Genomic DNA, 22649 nt, shown 5'->3' with positions numbered 1-22649 from the left:
GGAAATGCCCATGTTTGATACTCCTAATACATATAACTAAAGGCTTCTTACTGATTCCCTGCAAAGGCCATTTCTAACAAATTAAGAACGAAAATGTACTTGCTTCAGTGTTTTAGTCTGATGAAAATATAGGAATCAGCTGTCCTTTTTGCTGTTATGGAAATTGCAATCACCATGTGAAACCGCCAAATTTTGCATGCAATAATGATCTGTTGCAGAGTGTCTGCGTGGAAAAGAAGCTCCTTCCATAAACACCCAAATACAAGAATACTTGTCTCGACAGCAGTGGTTTTCATCTTTTTCAGACTCAAGGAACCCAGCTCTTAGCCTTCATTCGATGTTTGACTGGGACAATAATAAAGCGATTCTTCTGCTGCAAAGCACTCCGAAAGCCCCCTGCGGGTCAGAATATTTTTGACACTATTCCTATTTGAAATCCCTGCATTTACCTTGTGAATCATGTCTGCACACCTAACACTGTGAGGCACCCCATGGCACCCTTGAAAGGATCTCAAGGAGATCCCGCTAGTTGAGACTCGCAGCTGTAGCAAGATTTCTGTGGCGTTGTGGGGGAAAGGGGTTTGGGATGCCTATGGTGAAGTCCCACTCAAGCTTTGCCCAGAAACCCCAATTTTTTTTTGCAGGGTCCCTGAACAATGCGTTATTTCTGAACACTGCCAGCCCTGAAGCAGCAAACAGCCTGGCATTTAAACCGCCTAAAACGGCAGTTCACACTGTGTCCAGGTGTCCTCTCATTTTAACAGCTGTAAATTATGAGCAGCTTCATTGAAATTATACCAGAAAGTGAAAGGAAATGAAGAATCACTGTTTCAGTTCCTCTGCCTGCAGACTCGAGAGATCACCCATCAGCACTCAGGAGATTAGTGCTATATTTTCTTCAGCAGAATGAGGACATTTTTCTTTTAAAATGAAAGTTTAAATTCGGAATCAACTGATGGGTCCATTACACACATGGTGATGTGATGTACTGCTGCTTATCCTAACATCTGGTCTGTCCAACTCTGCCAATTGATTTGGGATTTTTAGTTTTTTTTAACTAGGCATGCTATTTTATTGCCACCTTATGTATATGACTTTCTTGTAAGGAGGCCCAGCAGAAATTTGGACATGCAAGGTTACTAAATACACATTATTCTTCAGTGTTTAAAATGATTGTATTAATATTGCCACAATAAAAGAAGCAATGGCAGCCTGAGATCGAAATTGTTGGCCGTTTTTTCATTGACATGTGTAGAACTTTTAGTGCAGGGAAGGCATTTCCAAAGGCTCTGTAACTTCTGTACTTTACTTAAAGCACTTTAGGTCCAGAGTCTTAAAATGTTCCCCAGCTTGGTCCCGGCTTGGTGCCTTGCTGCAGTTCTGCAGAGGAGGCAGCAGAGGGTGCCGGATGCGGCACAATGCAGCTAATTACCATTTTGAAAAGCCCCAGGCAAATACATGTGTAATAAAGATGAACTAGGCAGGCTGTGACACACCTCCACAGTTCACCTTGCATTTAAAACTCATAAAACAAGGTTAAATGAAGGCAACTTTTGTCCTTTGAAAAACAGTCTAAAGTTGCCCATGTGTATTAAGTGATGGCTTTAGAATGATTTAAATGGTGAAAATCAATATGTGTACAGGCACCCTTAGAGATTAGGCTTATGTAGCAAGAGATATAACATATACCGGCCCCTTTCCATTATTCTGGCTTCAACTCCACCCCTTGCATAAGCAATAAAAGGGCAACCTGAGTTGCATTTAGTCACTGCATGCAGAGAAACAGATTGAAATTGTGAAACATTCATTCACTGACCCAGGAAAGCCATCAAGAGCACAGAAGCGACAAACAGAGCAAGACTGGACTGAAGGAGGAAAGAGAGCAAGATGAATTTCCTTTCATATTTCTCCATTGAGACCTGGGCTCTGCTGATTGTCCTCCTAGGTCTCCTGCTACTGTAAGTATAAGTCTATCGACTATTTGTCTTCTTGTGCTGTTAAATCTCCTTCAAGATTTTGAGAGCGATCAACAAGTGTCTTAATTCTAGTGGTAATTCCACTGGTGAAAAGTAGTCTGTATTCTACATGCATAGCTCACAGATCTCTGATGAGCTGAATTTCTGCTTGGAAGAGACAGTCATTTCATCTTTACTCTGCCCCAGGAAGATATACAAACACAGTATTTTTATGAATTGCAGTGATAAGGTTACAAAGCATTGTAGCTGTAACAAGACCATGGCTAGGATGGTAGGAGGCTCATACTGTTTCATCTGTTTCTAAGACCCGAAGGGACCATTCTGATCAGCTAGCCTGACTTCATACATTACACAGACCAAAGAACTTCATGCTAATCATTTCTACATCAAATCCATGATTTCTGTCTAAACTCTAGCATACTTTTTGAAAGAAATCCAATCTTGACATGAAGACTGTAGCTGTTGGAGAATCCACCCATATTTTGTCACTCTGATTGTCTTTGCTCTTTAAAGTTTTTGCTTTATTTTTCTCTGTATTTTTTTTTAAGCTTCATCTTCTAACAATCTAATTTCATGATGCCCTTTCCTGATGGGGTCGTTAAACAGCTGTCTATTAAAGATCCGCCTCTTAAGCAGGGGTGGATCCAGGATTTCACAAAGGGGGTGCAGGAACAGCAACCAAAGCTGTACCCCTGGTCCTCCCCTTTCTCCCCTGCAATTGGGTGGACAAACTGCGGTGCGAAATAGTAGCTGGGGATAAGAATTCCTTCCTTTCCTTCCCCCCTGTGCTCCCCTCCTTGCCACTCCCCTCCCCATCCTCTCCTCCATCTACTGCTGCTGGTGCCCCCCTGTTCCAGGGGTGAGGGGAGATCAAGTCCTGCTCCAGCTGGACTGTGCAGGGACTGGACTCAGCCTGGGACGGCAGCAGGTTCTTCCACCCTGCCTGCTCCCCCCAGGTGTTCCCAGCCAGCCTGGGAGGGAAAACCTGTCTGCACCTGCAGCTGCCACTGCCCTGAGCTAAACCCATCCCCTGCCCAGCCTGGCTGGAGCAGGACACAAACACCTTCACCCCCAGGACAGTGGAAACACTGGCAGTGGCCAACAGGAATGGAGGGAACAGGGAGGTCAGGGGACACGGTGGGGGAGGGAATTCTTACCTTCTTTGGGACTGGAAGAAGTCCCCAGCTGTTAATCCTGTGACCTGGTCAGAAAGGAGGGAGGGTTGAAGCCATATCACTTCACCCCTTCTGGATCCACTCCTGCTCTTAAGGCCTCTGGGAGATTATTACTACCTATTATTTGCATTCGAGTAACATATCAGGCTCCCAGCTGAGATCAGAGACTTGTTTCAAGCACTATAGAAACACGCCGTAAGAGGTAGTCCTGGTCTCTGGGATAATCTGGCAACTGGCCTAGAAACAGAATACACGATCAACAGAACCTGTGTAAACTATGATAGATATCTAATGCATATTGCAAGGTGTTATATATACCCACATCTACCCACACATGACCAAACAAAATAGCAAAAACACAAGAAAGGAACACAGCAGTAATGTGGTGATATTACTTCCAGTTTGGAAGCTGTGCAGAGTGGAAGCAGAACGTCTTAGCATAGCATTTTGGTGCGCTGTAGAGATTACATAACTACAAGCATTAGTTGCAGGTTGCAAATATTAAGGTGAAGAGCTTAACGCTTAATGTGATCAAGAGCATATTGCACCAGAATTTATTGCTCCCAGGCATGGTTTTTACATGTGCGCCTGGGATCACAACACGTTGAATCAGGTCAGAGCAGCTCCGACTGGCAGGGGCCCAGGGGCTCAGCCTGCCAGCCCAGGGCTGCTCCAGCCTGGCTTAATGTGCTACGGAGGGGCTGGCTGGGCAATAAGAGTCCTTCAGTGTGGGGCTAGTCAGCAGGCAGGGGGCAGGGAATCACCCTGGGCCCCAGTCAGCTGGGTCAACGTCTACATGCCTGCTGCTGCACATGAACAAACTCTGCAGCAGGACAGTACTTGTATTTACAAGTACTAGCCTGCTGTGGAGTTAATTAGCTTCCTGTTGCCAAATAGGGCCGCACACGTAGATGCAAGCTGTTTACTGCGGAGCTAATTAGTTTATTCTGCAGTAAGCATCTAGATGTCCCCTGAATGGCTTAAATTGAGGAGGACAGTGCCACTGAAGACCCCTTGTAGCTATGCTCTGCTTATTACTTTCAGGCCGTTGCTGATCCCAACTTTGATATCTTAACGCTTTGCCCATCAACAAATCGTCCATCTTTGTAACTGCACTCCATGGCTATTCTAAGCTTTACTGTGACAACCGTGATAGGAGATGAATCTCATCTCTGGAAACACCTTCTACTGCCCTCTCAGCTGAAAGATAATCACAGCTTTCTGTAAGAGGTATACCACAATGATGTAGAACTGAGCAGCGATGAAGGGCTGAGAAATGTGCAGACACTCTTTAGAAGAGCAGTGATATTCAACGTGGGAGCTGTGCACTGTTGGTTGCCTTAAGATCTTTCCAAAGGGTGCCTCACAATGTTAGCACTTTTAGGTGTGCAAACACAAATCACAAGATAAACCCAGGGATTTCAAATAGGAAGCCACAGTGCTAAACCATTCTGACCTGTTGAGGTCTTTCTGAGTTCTTTGCAGCAGAAGAATAGCACTGTTATTTTTCTGTAATAAAAAATGAGTGAAAGCTAAGAGATGGCATATTCTGAGGGGTGGCTCAAGTCTAACAAGGGGTGCCTCAGGCCTAAAAAGGCTGAGAACCCCACTGCAGGAGATAGAGAGTTTAAAAAGGGTCCAAAATTCATAAAAATTCATTGACATTTTTTATAAATTTTGACTAAATATTTGGAAATGCCAATAATGGAAAACTTGTCAAGATGAGGCTTCCTCTACTAAAATGGGCTAAGGACTAGAAGAATAAATTACACCTGCCTTCATAGTTAACGTTGGCTTTAAAGGTTGGTATCTTCAATGCTGACCATTTACATTGTGAAACCCTAGGCTGAGCTCCTGGCAAGAGTCCAGCCTGACCCCGAACTCTCCACTGAATTTCCAGGCATGAGGTTAATTTTGCCTTTATAGATTCATAGATGTAGGGTCGGAAGGGACCTTGTAGATCTTCTAGTCCAACCCCCTGCCCTGGGCAGAGTGAAAACTGGGCTTAACTGACCTTGCACTTCATAACCTACCCTGTTCTGCATGTATTTGGAACTTGTCTTGGTGGGCAGGCCTTGAGCACAGGGCATTTTCCTAGCAGAAATCCCACAATTATCTGTTTTTGTCTTCTGGCTCTTCTGCAACCACCTCTTCTCTCTGTTTACCATAACTAGAGGCAAGCCCAGAAAAATAGGTAAGTACTCTGAAGACTGATTCCTGGAAGGGCTCTACAAGACAACGCAGGATACAGCCTAGTTCTATGCTAAATAAATAAGAAATATAACATGCACAGCTTTGGTTGGGCTAGACACCTCCTGTGACTCCAGCGGGCAGAGAACAATCTCAAGGTGGATCCTAAATACCCTACAACACAGTCCTGCTGGAAGCCCCCTCGAGAACAACGCTTCTGGCTAATCTTTGATTTGTCTATAATAAAAATACTGAAGATTTGTCTTCCTTTTTGTATCTCCCTACAACCTGAAGTTCGTAAGGTCTAGTTTCTGTTGGGTGCCTGCTCCGTTATGAGACATTTTCGTTTCAGGATCGTCTCTCTGAAGATCTGAGAGACAGGAATAATTGTCTTATCTCTTAAATAGATTTAGAAAATATTTGGCTTTGGATCATACTTTCCACAGCATGAGCCCTGTCTTTAAATTAATAGTTTTGCTGCCTATGAAAGCTTTGATGCCAAACAGCCACAGTAGGGCTATTATCATTGTTAGATTACCCTCAAATTCTTCTGTTTTACAGATATGGGATCTGGCCGTATGGTACATTTAAGAAACTGGGTATTCCTGGGCCAAAGCCTATGCCTTTCTTTGGAACTGTCATGAATTATCGCAACGTGAGTAACTGGTGGCTTCTTTTTTTCCCCCAAATAAGTGTACAAATTACACCACCTAAATGCCTACACTGCAGGGAGGGGTTATGTCCTAAGCAAGGTCTATTCTCAGGTGTGAGGGCCAGACCTGGGCAGTGCAGGACCTTTGTATGGCAGACGATGAGCTTAATCAGGACAGCGCCTCTAAAGGACCTGGAGAGTCCCTAGTGAATACTCAAAAAAAAAAAAAGGCAAACAGATGTAGATGGCTTGCAGTCCTCATTTGCTCAGTTTTTGCAGTTTACAAGTCTACAAGTCTCTGCCAAAACCTTAAGCTTAGGCAAACAATCCTACCTTAGGTACACGTCTACCTAATGGTAACAGTGGAAGGATCTTGTCTCCTACAAAGTCCTAAAGAATCATGTAAGCTTCAAAAGTGGAATATAAGAGATTTGCTCAGCTTTGTGGACAGCACTTTCCCATCTCAGCAGGACCCCCAATTCCTCCCAGCATATGCCAGCTAAAGCAGCACACAGTGCTTTCTCAAAGGAGCAGTGTGCTGTCCCTTGTGTTAATTTACTGTAACTGAACATTTTTTATCTATTCATTCATTTTCAATAATTAAACCATTTTGGCAGCCGTTAGCTTATTTAAGGCCCCTAAGGGAGGTCCAAAGGAATATTCCCCCTCTTTAGCTCATGCCTTGATACACAAGTAGTCAACAAACAGGTAGATATATCAAGTGACATCCCTCAGCTGTTGACCCAAGCTATGTATACAGTTTAAAAGTATCACGATAAAGAACAAAAACCAAAATATGCTCACACATCATTATGTGCACTCCCAATTGCATTATATGCACCTCCAATTGAAGCCCATGTGAATGTCTGTGCAAGGACATTATTTGTTCGTATATAGAAACTCAGGGGTCTTGGTAGGTGCTGACATTGGTGCTGTCAGAATACTTTCATTCAACTTTTAATTCTGTTATCAATTCCTTCCTACAGGGTTTTATAGACTTCGATAATGAGTGTTTTCAGAAATATGGGAAAATGTGGGGGTAAGTATTTTCAGCAGGCAATTCTCCTTATTGTAGAGTTGTTAGGGCTCATCCAAAATCTAAATCTGTTGATGGAAAAAATAAATCGGTCCCAAGGTGAAGTCTTAGGGCATTTTTACATGTGCTGTGGGATGCGGTATTGGGTGCTTTAATTAGCTAGCCCTTCTAATTGGAAGAGCCCACACATCATGTGTATCAGTGCTGCCGTGAATTCCTGCACTGGCAAAATGGTGGCAGGGCACTTTGAACGAAAGCTCATTGAATGTGCTTTATTTCCAAGCGCCCTGCTGCCATTTTTTCAGCTCAGAGACACGCGGCGACACTGATCCACGTGACACAGAAGGCTGTTGAAGCGCGTCCATTTGTGAACTCCCCTGCAGACTCAATTAATCGAGCCTGCTCTGACATGCTGGATTTCTGGTGCATCAGATCAGGCTCCACACAGGTGTATAGGAGCCCATAATGTCTGTGTAATTATAATTTAGGTTCTCCGTATGGAGCACTCCATGCATCTTTCTCCATTTTAACCAGACCTGTCAAGGTGAAAGCTGTTTCCGTCTAAAGCCAAGTGACCAGCTCTGGTTTTTTCTAATGTCCATAACAAAAGTCCCACCAGCTTTAGTGGGAACAGGATCCAGCAGAATTCATTCAGGAATTCAGTTCTCTCGCTTAAAACCTGCACTAGCAGGAATGAACCAAAAGAGCAGCAACAATAGCACTGAGGATTTTCCTTGCTACAGAAATATAGGTAGATGGCAGAACAAGGAGCAATGGTCTCAAGTTGCAGCAAGGGAAGTTGAGGCTGGATATTAGGAAAAACCTTCACACTAGGAGTGGGGTGAGGCACTGGAATGGGTTACCTAGAGGGGTGGTGGAACCTCCATCCCTGGAGGTTTTTAAAGCCCAGCTTGACAAAGTCTTGGCTGGGATGATGTAGTTGGGGCTGGCTGTGCTTGGAGCAGGGGGTTGGACTAGATGTGACCTCCTGAGGTCCCTGCCAACCTGAATTTTCTATCATTCTATGATTAAAAACTCCAAGTTCTACCTTGCCGACATGGATATGGCTACATAGCACAGCGCAGCACCATACCGAGAAACTCCAGTGATCTCTGAATGCACCAGCCCAGATACTGGAAGAAGGCTGGCTGCATTAGTTGGCAGCCTACCCAGGCTATTATCCTCTGGGCACTATTTCTAGTGGAATACCACACTAATACACCTATCCTGTTTCGGGTCTAGAGATATCTCAGGTGTCTCTATACAACAGTGCATTGTACCATGCAGTGTGACCTTGCCCTCATGAAAGGTAATACACTTGCATTACCACTTTTCTCATCCAGCACTGGATGTTCTCTACATCTTTTGTCTATATAGTTATAATTTAGACTCTCCACATGGAGCATTCCTTGCTTCTTTGAGTAAAGTCATTGCAACATTGGTGAAGAAAGAGCTGAATTTAAGGGAAATATTTTTAGATACCCCCAGATTTTCTCTCCCTTTCTCATATTCTCCTGCCCATCACATTTTCTACCCTATTACTCTTATAGTAGTCTGTCTCCTACATCCCAGTCTCATTCTGCACTCCACACTGCTTCACATCCACCTTGCTCCCACTACAGCAAGCTACACGCCACTTCCCTACCCATTGTTTCATTATCATTTCTTGTGCAGAACCAAGACACTCAAAAAAGCCCTGCTCCCTGAGAGCAGCCTTTGGAAATCTTTATCTTTAGCAAGGAACGAATGTGAGGAGGTTGCAGCCAATATGTCTAAAAACATCTTACAGTTTAAAACACACTGAGAGCAGTGAGAAATGCTGGGCTTTTTGAACATGGACAAAATTCATGTCAGAAATCAGGACATCATGAGAAACTTAACAACAATACCTGGGCATTTCTTAGGAGTCTCACACTTGCAAAGAGATTGGATGGATTCTGTTTGATTTTTTTAACTGGGTGATAAGATAAGGGAATTGTCCTGTTGCACATGCTTTTTTTTTCTTTTTGATTAACTTTCCCATTTTTATTCCCATCACATTGTAGAGGCACTTGCTAATGATACTTGCTCAGATGCCTTTGTCACGGAAAACCCATATCACTTGTCTGTTTATGAAAAGACATTTTCATTACAAGCCTAATACAGAAAACAGCATATTGTAGCTCCTAGTGCAGTGAAAAGGGATTGATTTATAAAGAGAGATTAAAAGGACTAAGTATGTATTCCCTGGCAAAATGAGGAATTGTAGAGAGCTATCTACATGCATTTGAGGGGTGTAAACATCAAGGAGACAGACAAGATACTTAGAGTATTTGAAGGAAGCACATCTAGGAAGAATGGGATGAAATTAAATGAGCATCGTTAACTTAAAAACCATGCGCTCTCTGCAAATCTATTACCTGCTGTTGTTACCAGTAGCTCTTTGATGACTCTAAATGAAGATTGCAGGGGAAAAAAATCTATTTTTCATTTTCAATTATTTGCCTTTACAATAAAAAATGTATGAGGATGCTTTGCAGGTATCAAAGAAAACTTGTTGCAGAAGAAAACCTCTATTTAACTCATTATTGTCTGTTCTGTTGCAGAGTAATTGGTTATTCTTACCTTTTTTATAGGATTTATGATGGCCGGCAACCTGTGCTGGGCACAGTGGATCCTACAGTCATTAAAACTGTGCTAGTGAAGGAGTGCTACACTGTGTTTACTAACCGGCGGGTAGGACTGCAATCTTGAATCCACTTCATAAAGGTGTAGACAAGTCTTATACCAAAAACACAAATGCTACAGGAAACACCTCTCAGAAGCATGCATTTGTTACCTTCAATATATGCAGAATGAATGTACACCTGAGATTTAGCCAATTGCCCATTTTATTGCACTGTACACCTGAACTAAAGCAACATGTGTAGGGGTGAGACCTCAGTACCGGGTACTTCTGTTCTCACTGAAAGCTCTTTGAGTTCACTGCAGTAACTGTTTAACCTTATGCAACCTTTTCAGATAAAAAGGATCCAAAGAGCGATTCTGTTCTGAGTTACACTAACCAAAGAGAGCTGAATTTGACTTTTGCACATGGGTAGCACAAGGGCACATACCTTTTACCACGTGTGCATGCATTTCTGCAAGTTTCTGTCAGTTTTTGTAGAGTTTATAAGCTTCCGAAGTGAACAGGAGGTACAAGAGCTCAGGCATGCATGTGTTTGCATTTGACTAGCAAGGAGTCTCTCACAGCTGAGGGTTAACGCAAAGCAAATAGTATTTAAAAAGTCATTAAGTATTTTCCACCAGTTTGCAAACAAGTAGCCTGTGATAATGGGACCTCTCATAATTTTGTAACTTCCTTTGAAATATATGTATACTCTACTGATACTCACCATGACATGAAGAGAAATAGTGGGAGGACAATGAAACCCTTAATGAATTTCCATCCTCTCTAGAGGGACTGGGTACCCTGTTAATTTAAGTTATAAATTGGGTTTTACCTTCCCCGCCAGAGCTTTGGTCCAACCGGCGTGTTGGACTCTGCCATCTCCATAGCTGAGGATGAAAAATGGAAGAGGATTCGCACTGTGCTCTCTCCAACCTTCACCAGTGGGAAACTAAAGGAGGTAAAGCCCAGGGGGTTAGTCATAAGCTAAACCACTAAGTCAGTGCACCTGGGTTGAGATACGATGACTTGGTCTCTTCCATCAGAATCAAATGTTTAAATTGGCCTGTTTTACTTGGCCTCCATAATGAAAAGAATGAAAAGGTTTAAAAACAGTAGCACCCAACCTTCCAGCTCTATTATCCATCCTGGGGGGTCCCCGCAGGCCTGGAAATTTAGCAGCAGGGGAGTGGCTGCTCCCACCTCACCAAATATCCGCACCTTGGGGAACCCTGTAGGCCCAATGACGTACCCATGCATCTGACCCAGAGGCCCCAGGTTGAGCACCCCTGCTTGAAAACAAGAAGGCCCTGACAACAGGAAGGGATCGCATTTGCAAATGCCTGAAATTCTTCCCCAGGCTTTAACCAATCAGAAAAGCTACTGTATAATAGTTATATTTTAAGTTGACTAAGCTTGTTTGTGTTTCAGATGTTTCCCATCATGAAGCATTATGGGGACATTTTGGTGAGAAATGCTCAAAAGCAAGTGGAAAAGAATGATATCATAAGTGTGAAAGAGTGAGTAGCTTTCCCAGAAACAGTAGGATTACTAAATTATCCTCAGGCTAGCCGAAGGACTGGGTGAAATTTAGAACGTGGATTTAGGCAGAATATCAGTGCAACTTGCCTGAAAGTGAGGCCCGTGGACCCACATGCAACAACAAGAGGTAGAACTCCTGTTGTTTGACTGTTTGAGAGCTAAAAAGATCAAAACACTAGAAACTCATCTATAGAGACTATCTTCTTGTACTCTGTAGCAGGTCTGTACAACGGGCAACCTGGGTAACCTGACTGGCCAACCTGGGTAACATGTGGCCCACAGTGGGGTAGCTCACAGCCCATCGGTTCTCCCCCAGGTGTTGCTCCCCCATCACTCCTGCTGCTACTGAGCTCTCCAGGCTCCCCTTCCTTCCTCCAACCTCTGCTTCCTACCCGTGGGGACAGGGCAGTATGGGGTAGCCCAGAGGGGCCTGCAGCCTGTAGCCACTCAGAAGTAGGACAGTCCTACACTAGGGGAACAATCTTTCACCGGCAAGGTGAAGTAGATGATCTAGCAGACCTTTTCCACTTCCAGTTTCTCTAACTTACTATAACGAAGTAACGAGTAAATTAGAGAACAATTAACGAGTAAACAAAGGAGCAATGTAGCAGAGTTTCTGTGAGAACTGAACTTGGGGTCAGATAACACTTGTGATAGGATGATCTAGGGAGGGACCATGTCAACTTGCAAGTCTGGAGAACACCCAGAACATCACGCTAAAGCTATGTGATAATAACTATAAAGAAACTAATTGTCACCAAACATACCACAGTAGGTACAGAACATTCCTGGTTCAAAAGCACAGCTTTTACTACTTGAGCAGAAAGAGATGTTACCGATTCAGTATTAGGTTTAAAAGGCCACGGCTATGCGATGACAAGCTAATCGCAGGCACATAAGCAGGACCAACCCCACCGGAAAAAAGACTGCATGCGAGTCAACACATTACCCCATATAATACCTTGAGAAACACCACCAGGAATCTAGGCTGTGCAAAATCTGAATGAGGCTTTACAAAACAGAGATTCCTTCTCCACCGATGTGATACCATGGGTTGAATATCTTGTCCCCGTTCAGCAGGAGGAAGAAAATTGACTTGCATATTATGTTTTATTCAAGGACACAACCTAGGAAGAAAGTAAAAGCTTCTAACCATTCGCTTCATACTTCCTTTCCCTAATCAGTGCCCTCTTTCCTATCTTTTCCTAGGGTGTTTGGAGCTTACAGCATGGATGTGGTCACTAGCACTTCATTTGGCGTGAACATTGATTCCATGAGCAATCCTAAAGATCCATTTGTCAAGGAAGCTAAGAAGCTCGTGAAGTTTGACTTTTTTTCCCCAGTCTTTGTTTTGCTATGTAAGTTGGCTTGAACTCACTGGAAATGCCAAAAGGATGAAATGGTATCAGATACTGCTCCTTTCTGCTTCTTGGATAATATCTCGGGAAACTAAACTCTCCAGCCTTAATGAGACTAGGATGGACTTACCCAGGCCAAATTCTATGATAATTTTTATTGATAGTATATTTAGTGACTGGACCATCTGTGGAAGTATTTTCTCTTTTGTAGTCTGTTGAGTTGAACTGGTATAAGTTAATGTTTGTCCCTTCTAACCTATAGCAGGTAGGAAGTATCAAAATGGATTTACCTGTTTTGATTAATATTTTCTGACATCTTAATACATCGAATTTTGTTGTGCGGGTACTGTGTCAGTTTTATAATGAATTTTTCTCTCCCTCAGGGGCATTTCCATTCCTTAATCCTGTTATGAAGAAACTGGGTGTGAACATTTTCCCAAAAGATGCTCTGGATTTTTTTATGCAATCAGTCACCAAAATTAAGGAAGCCCGCAAGGAGGAGGCTCATACGGTAAGGACTCACTCAGTGATAGAGCCAAAAGGATATTCTCTGCCTAGTTAGCATAAGTGAAATTTTTTTTTTTTAAGAAACAGTATTTAAAGAGGAACTAAAGTCAAACAACTACTCATCTGAAAGCTAGGATTATTTAGAATTTGGCCTGAATTAAAGTCCTGGTAGAGGCACAGAAAATATTGCATTCAACGGTGACTTGGGTCTATATCAGAGTAAAACACAAACCAGTCTGTACTTCAGTTTGGGTTTGCAGTGCTTTTCATTTGACTGTGAATGGACTGAAGATGTGATCATCCATGAGGAGGAACTGAGGAGATGAATCAGAGAGAAATAGCAGAAGATATACATGAATGCACCCCAGCTCCCAGCCCTCTAAAAAAAAAAAAAAAGCCAGCACTCACTGGCTCCTGCCAGGTGGGGGGGTGATCCTCAATGCCCCCCACTGCCCTGCGCTGCGTGGGGGACACTGCCATGAGCACCCAGAAGCCCCAAGGTTGCTGCAGCAGGCAGTGAGTAGGGGCTTTTTTTTTTTTTTTTTTTTTAAAGGGCCAAGAGCTGGGGCAGGCAGGGCAGCCACAGGGGGAGGGGGGACTGGGAGAGCGGGTGGGGGATGGGGGCTTGTGGAAGAGCCCCCCCCATGCAACGTGGGGTAGTGGGGGACAGCAGGGATTTCCCCAGCACCTTGCAGCAGCCAGTGAGTGGGGGCTTCTATTTAAAGAGCTGGGGTGGGCAGGGCAGCCATGGGGTGGGGGGCTGGGGGAGTGGGCAGAGGTCAGGGGGCACTCAGGGAGGCTGGGGGAGCCAGCAGGGGTGGGGCCTGGTGGGGGTCCCCCTATGGTCCCCACCCCCGTCTCCCTCCCCTCTACTTACTGGCACGGAGTCTGTGTCCTGCTCCCTGCAGTAGCAAGCGGGGACTGCCCGAAACGCCACAGCTCTCCAAATATTTTCTGAATTGATTCAGAGATCTTCAAAGCAATTCGGACCTTGTAACTGGTCTCCTGATTCCATTCAGATTCAGAGATCTGGCCACCATATCGGGCTGAATCTCCTCTAAATTGAATCAGCACCTGAAGCATTGCACAGCCATAGTATTTGGCAGGTTCCTTCCTTCCCTCCCCTCTCCCAGCAAAAGATGTTGTCTTCACTCAAAATAAGAAGCAGAAATCAAACTAATATCCCTAGTGGACTTCCTTTATCCAACCTCAGCTGTTTATAGAAACATATGGGGGGGGTCTTCAAAAAAGCATTTACTGCGATACACTTACTATTTTTTCCTATATTGGATTAGCAAGGCTACCCTACAATCTGCATTAAAGAGGCTTACTTTGTAGCCTCGGGCTCTGCTGAGATGTCTTTGTTAGAACTGGGAACCAAGTTGGTTGCTTTACTGACAACTCCCATCTAAATAGTTACTTCTCTTCCCAGAACCGAGTGGATTTCCTACAGCTGATGATAGACTCCCAGAGGTCTAACAACGGTCATGTGGGTAATGGGTTGAGTCATTCACCTAAAGGTAACACTATGAAATGATTATGCTGCAAAGTTCACTGCCTGTCTACAGTATATATTGTATTTTTATGCATATTTTTCTTCTCTCTTCACAGTCCTGACTGATATAGAGATTCTAGCACAAGCAATTATCTTTATTTTTGCTGGATATGAAACCATCAGCTCCACTCTTAGGTACCTAGTTTATGAACTGGCAACCCATCCTGATGTGCAGCAGAAACTGCAGGAGGAGGTAGATAAAGTTTTGCTGAATAAGGTAAGAAAGTTGGATACTCAGTGACTGTGCAGTCTCTTTATAAGAAATCCTTCATCTCTAGTTCAGCCAGCCGCTTTAAAATGATTAAATGATTGCACTAAAAGTACAGTCATAATATGTGTTTACTCATCTATCTTTTGGAAATTCAGATGGTCACACTGACAGATTTCAGCTCTAAATGAGATTATCAAAAGGAAAGCAGATATTTGACCCCTAAAGAGGTCCATGCTGAGTTTGTTAAATGCAGTATCAGTTATAGGATACTTTCTAACTGCCTTGCAGCCTTCTTGCTATGCCTATTAACAGATGAAGTGTAATGACAGATGATGAGTATGAGTCTCAAGCTGATTATCAATATACATAAATGGCAGGATATGGAAATGCAGATATAGCTGATCTGACAACATCAGGGATACAATTTAATCATTAAAATCTGTCTAACCCCCTACCCTATGCCAGGACCAATAAAGCCATTTTTATGAATACATTTATGGATATTTACATGTTTGCCTCTCTCTCCCTGTTGGTCTTTATCTTCCCTGATATATCTTTTGCACCAGAATCAATCCATTCTGCAATTCATATTACAAGGGACAACTTATTTTTCTTAGTCCTGCTATTCAATAGTGAACTACACATAAGGCAGGAACAAACATTAAGAAGAAAGAAATGGAAGATAAGGGCTGTTCCCCATATTGATGGAGAGATGGGCTAGGCAATCTGAACCTGTACCAAACCAGTAAAGTAACTCATGGTATTTTTTCATAGGTACCATCTTGCTGTGCTTAGAACATTTTATATTCAACTCTCATACCACCAGCATCTCTACTGGTGCCACTTTTCAGCAACTTGTTGGTCATACCCAAGACATTCAAAATAGCTGATTTTAATTACAAACTTTTTTTTTCATATGGATGTTGAGTTGGTTCAATGGTTCACTAAGCAGATATATAGATTCATAGATGCTAGGGTCAGAAGGAACCTCAACAGATCATCGAGTCCGACCCCCTGTCTGGGCAGAAAAGAGAGCTGGGGTCAGATGACCCCAGCCAGATGCCTATGCAGCCTTCTCTTAAAGACCCCCAATTTTTGGTAAGCCACTTTGCTTAGAAAAGATAAAAATCAAGACAACTTCTTAGCTTTGCCCCTGGCATTCAGTTCACTACTGTTTCTCAGATAGAAGGTGAATAGGAAGGACGTAGTGGTCTTTGCATTGCCCAGGTGACAAAGGCTCTCACTTACCTGACAAACATTTTCCCTTTTCACCAAAGGCTTCTTTTACATACGATACACTGATGCAGATGGAGTACCTTGACATGACACTGAATGAAACCCTCAGATTTTATCCTTTTGGAGGACGAATTGAAAGGGTCTGTAAGAAAGATGTAGAAGTAAATGGAGTGACCATTCTGAAAGGAATGGTGGTTATGGTCCCACTATATGTTCTGCACCATAATCCTGAATACTGGCCAGAACCTGAGGAGTTCAGACCTGAAAGGTACAGGATCTTTTTTAATAGGGAACGGGTAATGTACATGCATCTCTGTGATTAATCCCTAAATATCCATTTCTTAGAATTAAATGACCTGTCATATTTAATCTTCCTACGTGTTTGCAGTAAAATTGCATAAAGAAACACCATGAGCTTGTTTCCATTGATGTAAAATGTTAAATTCCAACCAGCTTTTTGAAGAGCAAGATTATACCCATAGTAACACGAGCAACTAGTTCTGATTTCTATTACTCTTCTGCATAACATAACCAATGCTTATTTTGCCAAAGTGCCACTCCTGTCTATGACATAGCCACATATACCAGATATACAGACACAGTTTACCTGGTCCAATGGTTTAACATCTCTCTGTATTTACAGTCACAGTAGCCAGAAAAATGAAAGACCATACCATAACCGAGAGCAGTTCAATGTGAAATTATGCCATTGTTAGCCATTGGAAGGTGAATATTATACTTAATCACTCTGGAAAAGCTTTGCCTAGGACCCTTAGTCATAAATTTCAAGGACCCACCATCTCTACAGGAATGTACCAGGACCGATCGCTGTTTCTAGGTTTTTATTGTGTACAGTTAACAATCACTTCTGATATCATTTGACAATCATGTGAATTTTGTCGTGTTTCTATGGCCGTATAGCTTTCCCAGCCATAAATGCAGATAGAATTTTGGACCGTCTTATCCATAAATATTAATGGGGTTTCTTCCATTTCAATTTATGGAGATTCCATTGACTTGTGCCCTTGGCCACAAATCATTAGGTGGGGGGGGGGGTGCTAAGACTGCACACATTTGAGTAAGGTTGATGTTGCATCTAGTAGAGATCAGTAGTGCATGCTGATACATTGATATTTTAAGATGAATAGGCACTGCAAATGAAATAGGCAGAGCTAGTCAAGTGAGCTACAGGAAGCCTGAGCTTTTACTCCTCTAAACTCTCATGTTCTTGTTTCTGGAACCAGGTTCAGTAAGGAGAACAAAGAAAGCATGGATCCTTATTTGTACCTGCCCTTTGGAGCTGGCCCCCGGAACTGTATAGGAATGAGATTTGCTGTCCTCGCCATGAAAATTGCTATTGCCAGGCTGCTTCAGAATTTCACCTTCAAGACCTGCGAAGAAACCCCGGTGAGGACCCAGATTTGTGTGTGGTTATATACTAAAACAGTCCTTGAAAATTGCTACATAATTCATTTGCCTAGAAGTCTGGCACATAGTGCAAGAGAACTACTCCACACTGGATATAAAATGTGCTTTTGGAATATACAGGAGTAAACCATTGGAGTATAGGAAGGAGAGGGAAGAGGATGAATCAGTTGTGTGATAACTCCATGTATACCACACAGAAATGAAATGTCTCGACCCCTGTTGAGTTACATGGCATCAATAGGACTCCTTGTTTCTGTTGCTCCTGTCTTTGGGCAGATTAATGGGAACTCTCTGGGAGTAAAACCATAAGCGTTCATCTGTTGAGTAAAGGGGCCCCATATAAATCCATTTTTTCTTGCCTTTTACTGGTTGTCTGCATGGCCTTTCCTGGAGTCAGAGTGCTACCAGACTTCCAGAGAGAGTTAATTTCCTTTGGCTAATATAAAGGTCAAAGACTTTGACCATTTTTAACAGGAAACAAACCAGCTTTTTTTGAGAGAAACTCAATATATATGAAAGCCACCTGTCATCACAATTCATGAACAGGTGTCCTTACAGTATTGTTGTACTGTGACAAAGGCATACTAATAGATAGTTGCATAAGTCAGGCAGGGGGTCTGGAACAGAAGCCTTTGGTGCAAATTTGGGGGTGAGAGGAACATAAAAATAACAGCTTCTGCCACAACCGTGCAATCACACCAGCAGCACCAGCAGCTGGAAGTCACCACTGGGCCTGCGCACCGCCGCCGCTCCAGCTACCCGGCTGCTCAGTTATACCTCTGCTAGTAGGATTGCCATTTTCAAAATTGGGAATCTAGCTATTCAGAAATGTCCCTTTATCTCCTTTTCTCCTATCATGGATGAACATTTAGCCATGAAACATGACACAGAAGAGAGCAAGAGATGAAAAGAACAGTCATAAATAACTGGTGGCCACAAATAACATTTCAGCAAGCGCCTGAATGAGAACCCAGAACAATGATCTCTTTGATGGCTTGTTGCAGGAAGGGAAGCATATTTGTCACTGGTGCCTGCGGTTTCATCAGGCCTCGCTTCTTCCTTTTATTAGCACAGACAGAGGAAGAGATCATTCGACACAAAGGCAGTGATGGACGTTGGTTTTTTTCCAAGTTTGCCTTCAGAAAAGTCCAGTCAAAAAATGCAGTGCCTGACACAATAAGCTATTTGAATCTGGGGTTTTGGTCCCAGCTCACTTGTACCCCAAAGAGGGCAAAGTTTGACTGTTTCAGAAAAAAAATCATTTGGAGATTTGAGCTTGATTTAAATCTATAAATCAAGCAAAACCAGGAGTGGGAAGTAGATCTGAGTGTACCAAAATTCCCTTAAAAGCACCTGTGAATCGAACCATCTGCGTGTAGTACAGATCCAGCTGCCAAGTGCAGACCAGGAGAACTTAGAGGTCTGTGATTTAGACAGTTAGTTTTACTTATGAGGATTTGTGTTCCTGAATAGGCTTGAAGTATTAATTTGACGCCCCAGGGCAAACGATCTCTTGTGCCCCAATTTTAATTCTGTATCTTCTATTTGATGAGAGCTATGTGATTTTTCTCTCCCCTTGATCTCTGCAGATACCTCTGAAGCTGGATTCAAAAGGATTCCTCAATCCCGTAAAACCGATCGTTCTCAAGCTGGTCCCCAGATCCAGTCCTACAGAGTAGGAGCTAAGCCGAGTGGTATTTTATAGCAGCTCTTCAATGGCCACGAATTGCTATACTAAGAGGTGCTCTGACACACTGCTCTGGAATTCTGATGCTGACAACAAAGAATTTAATTCAGAAGACAACATCTTAGCATTTGCAGAAAAAAAACATGAGTAAAGCATATTTACAAACACCCCCCCCCCAACCAAGTAGCAACATCTCATTCATGAGGTCAAATAGTTTCCGGTTCTCTACAAATAGTTTTCTGATGCTCACCTTGCTGGGCTCACCTGAGCCCAGCGATCTTTCCTGCCCAAGTGCAGGGGGGCTGGACCTGACGATCTCGAGAGGTCCCTTCCAGCCCCTAACATCTATGAATCTCCGAATTGTTATTAAATGTAATCATAGCTGAATAGGCTGATCAGAGATTGTATGAGGGTACAGAGCCTTTTCCAAAGGGGAGCATTTGAAAAGGGCAGCAGATGTTACGTTCTACTTATTATGTGTGGACCAGCAGCGAATGATGCAAATACACTTCAACATCAACTCTGCTTCCTCAAGCCTTAATAAACTTGAAGTGCTTTTGCTTCAGCTGGATCGTTCCCAGTTTATTGACACATGACAATTAAAACATGACAGTCACTGCCATTTTCAAATGGGTCCATACGCATGTATGGCCATACCCTGAGTTGAACAGGGGCAAAATTGCTTTCAGACTGGGGTAAGAACACAAGTTAGCAGTGTGGAAGAAATCAAACTTTGCGTCGTGGTTGAATCAGAACTGACAGAGCCGGCTTTTCTTTATTTAGGGCTATACTGTGATCACAGGGAGAATGCCACACAGCAAGGGGAATCACCCACCTGTCTGTTTCAAAGGAATCCTCGAACTGTATAAGTTTACGAGCATACTTATACTTAAGACAGAGAAAGAGAAAAAAAATACGACCTTGCAGAAACAAAACAATAGTAAATTCCACGCAGACATACAGACGGTTTACTTAAAGAAAACATCTGTGCACAGGGTAATGCATCAAGACAAAACAAGGCATGCAGGATTCCTTATCTCAGAACATGTCACTGAAATAAGCAGTATCAGCACTTGCGGTCTCTGCCTGTTTTCCTAGTCAAGCAGGCCAGAAGCCCGACCGAATCCACTACCACAGCAGGAAGCGCGGACACAACCAAATCGCACCTAGTATTGTGTTAGCTGACAACGATTCATTCTGTGCAATGGTCACCCCCTGTTGAACTAAAATGATTGTTGGCCCCGTGAACTTGAGCATCATTAAATTTCAGGGTTGATCAGATCTCTAACTCTTCTAGTGGTATTCCTTTGCAACAAAAGAAGAAAATTACTGCCTTATTCCAAGAGACTTCTTTGGTACTGAGAGATCCAAAATAGAGTAGAAACAGAGGTCACGGAAAACAAATGAATAGGAGAGATATTTTTTAGATGGGTTGATATTTTAATAGTAGGACATATGATTTGAAGTCGGATACAAAATCTTCAGCTGAAGTGGTTACCATGAAGCTATATGCTAGTAACCCCATTTCTCCTGTGTTGTGCATGTATCGCATAATTAGTATGTAATATATATCAATGACAGTAATCAATAAAAATATGTTAGTCCAAGCTGGAATGTCTGTTCTTTATTATAAATGAGTGGATCAATTTTTGTCGCTTGAAAGAAATGTTCAGCTTTGACCCCTGAAATGATCCAAGTAGAGCATTTTCCACTCAGTTCAATCTTCAGTTAATTCAGTCCTCCATTTGTCTTGATCAAAAGCTCCTGATCAAAAGCATTTGTATTACAAATAATACATCTTCCACAGATCATCCTGATTAATGGGATTCTTTTGGGCATGTGTTTGATAATTGCATACTGGCTATAGGGAATTTCCTTTTAATCAATACAGTAGGCCGATATTCTGAATTAGATAAAGCCCAAGCACCTATACGATAAAAAACAAGAACCACAATGAAACTTCTATTATTTAGTCATTTTTACTAACATTAGTATAGGCTCAGGCCTGTTCTAGGCAATCTGTGATACAAATCCTAATTCTTGTAGCAGGAATTAACAAGATGAATTGTTTGGTTCAGTCAAAGGGGAAGGAATAGACTTAATCAAAGTAAGAATAAAGCTGCTCCCCACTATACCTTACCATCTTGGAATGCACTTGGGGTATTAGTTGCAGTAAATGTGATGATTAAAAGCCTTTGGTGTCTATACTTGCAGCGCTGTTGCCTTTGTGACTCTCAGCTGTTTTGTTTGTTGTAAGATCAAGCAGAAAATTCATCACAGATACGTCACAAACCATTAAGACGCTTGGATTTTGGGGCAAGAAATGCTTCCAGAAACTCTATTTGAACATGCTAGTGTCATGCTGACCTGGAGAAGCCTCTCCCCTCCTCCTTCCACACACAATAGAAAGGGAAAAAAAGAACAGAATTTGGGACATGTTTCACAGACAATTATTCAAATGGGATTTTTTTCGCAAAGTGCCTGACTGATGGGCTTTGCCATGTGCTATACATCCACACCTTACGTTCCTGAATCTGGGCTGGTAAGTATTAGCCCCTGCACCCAACATGGATGTTGGCCCTGTGGCACAGCAGCATTACAGACAGAGCAGTGTGTTGGCTGGTATCCTTAATCCCTGACACTTTTAAGAAGCAGTCACATTACTTGGAAGCTTGTGGACTTCCCATTTTTCTCAGCACCGACAGTGAATCGGCTGTCTTCAACGGCACCAAGAGATCGTAGTAATGGGTGCTCTACAAATGCATTGAGAAATAGAGATTGGGATTACCATGTTTGCTCTGACAAATACCTTGCCACATTTAAAAATGATAATACTTATTCTCTCTGCTCTAGTTTGTGGGTCTGAACACACTGCACCATTCTACCAATTGGCTACACCATTTTACCATGCTACACCATTATAAGCCATCGTAACAGGATCTGTCACCGCTCTATGCTGTCACACTTTGTACAAGGGATAGTACCTGGCTCTGGCTCTTGGCAACTCTATTATGACAAATGTAGCACACATTCCAAACATTGCTCACATGCACCTGTTCCTTTCATCTCTTTTCTTTGCCAGTTTTCTATCCACATTTGGAGATAGATTCCTCAAAATGACTATGAGAAGAAGAGCAGTCAGGCTTTTATTCTGTCCCACTGTACTGCAAAATTGCACGGTACAATGTCCTCAAAAATCTGTCTGAATTCTGTCTCAGCTGGTAATTGTATCATTTTTATAGAAACTTTTTCATAGTATCATTTTTGGGCCATTTTTTTTCCCCAGGGTTGGTTAAAGGCAGATTTTGAACAAATTCATGGGAGCATTTTTTGATAACACTGCAGAAACAGCATGCGCACTTAGCCCCTGCAGGTAGGTAATGCTTCATGTCATTCAACTGCCACTGCTCTGCTTGATTAAGGAACAGCATCTTTCTCAGCCCCGAGAG

The 22649-nt window shown here is 42.7% G+C and overlaps 1 protein-coding gene across 1 annotated transcript; it reads left to right on the top strand.

Annotated features, from left to right (window-relative positions):
- Window positions 1-1781: 1781 nt before the first annotated feature.
- On the top strand, window positions 1782-20807 carry LOC149855035 (cytochrome P450 3A21-like). The gene is made up of 13 exons (XM_090024389.1): window positions 1782-1958; window positions 5903-5996; window positions 6980-7032; window positions 9645-9744; window positions 10524-10637; window positions 11108-11196; window positions 12428-12576; window positions 12960-13087; window positions 14516-14603; window positions 14695-14855; window positions 16127-16353; window positions 17330-17492; window positions 19103-20807. The coding sequence occupies exons 1-13, from the start codon at window positions 1888-1890 to the stop codon at window positions 19190-19192; spliced, it is 1527 nt and encodes a 508-aa protein (XP_089880515.1). The 5' UTR covers window positions 1782-1887; the 3' UTR covers window positions 19193-20807.
- The last annotated feature ends 1842 nt before the right edge of the window (window positions 20808-22649 follow it).

The sequence above is a fragment of the Crocodylus siamensis genome, chromosome 12, assembly GCF_052110815.1.
Source record: "Crocodylus siamensis isolate JL-2025a chromosome 12, ASM5211081v1, whole genome shotgun sequence".
Lineage (NCBI taxonomy): Eukaryota > Metazoa > Chordata > Crocodylia > Crocodylidae > Crocodylus > Crocodylus siamensis.
This window is presented reverse-complemented; position numbering and strand designations above follow the sequence as displayed.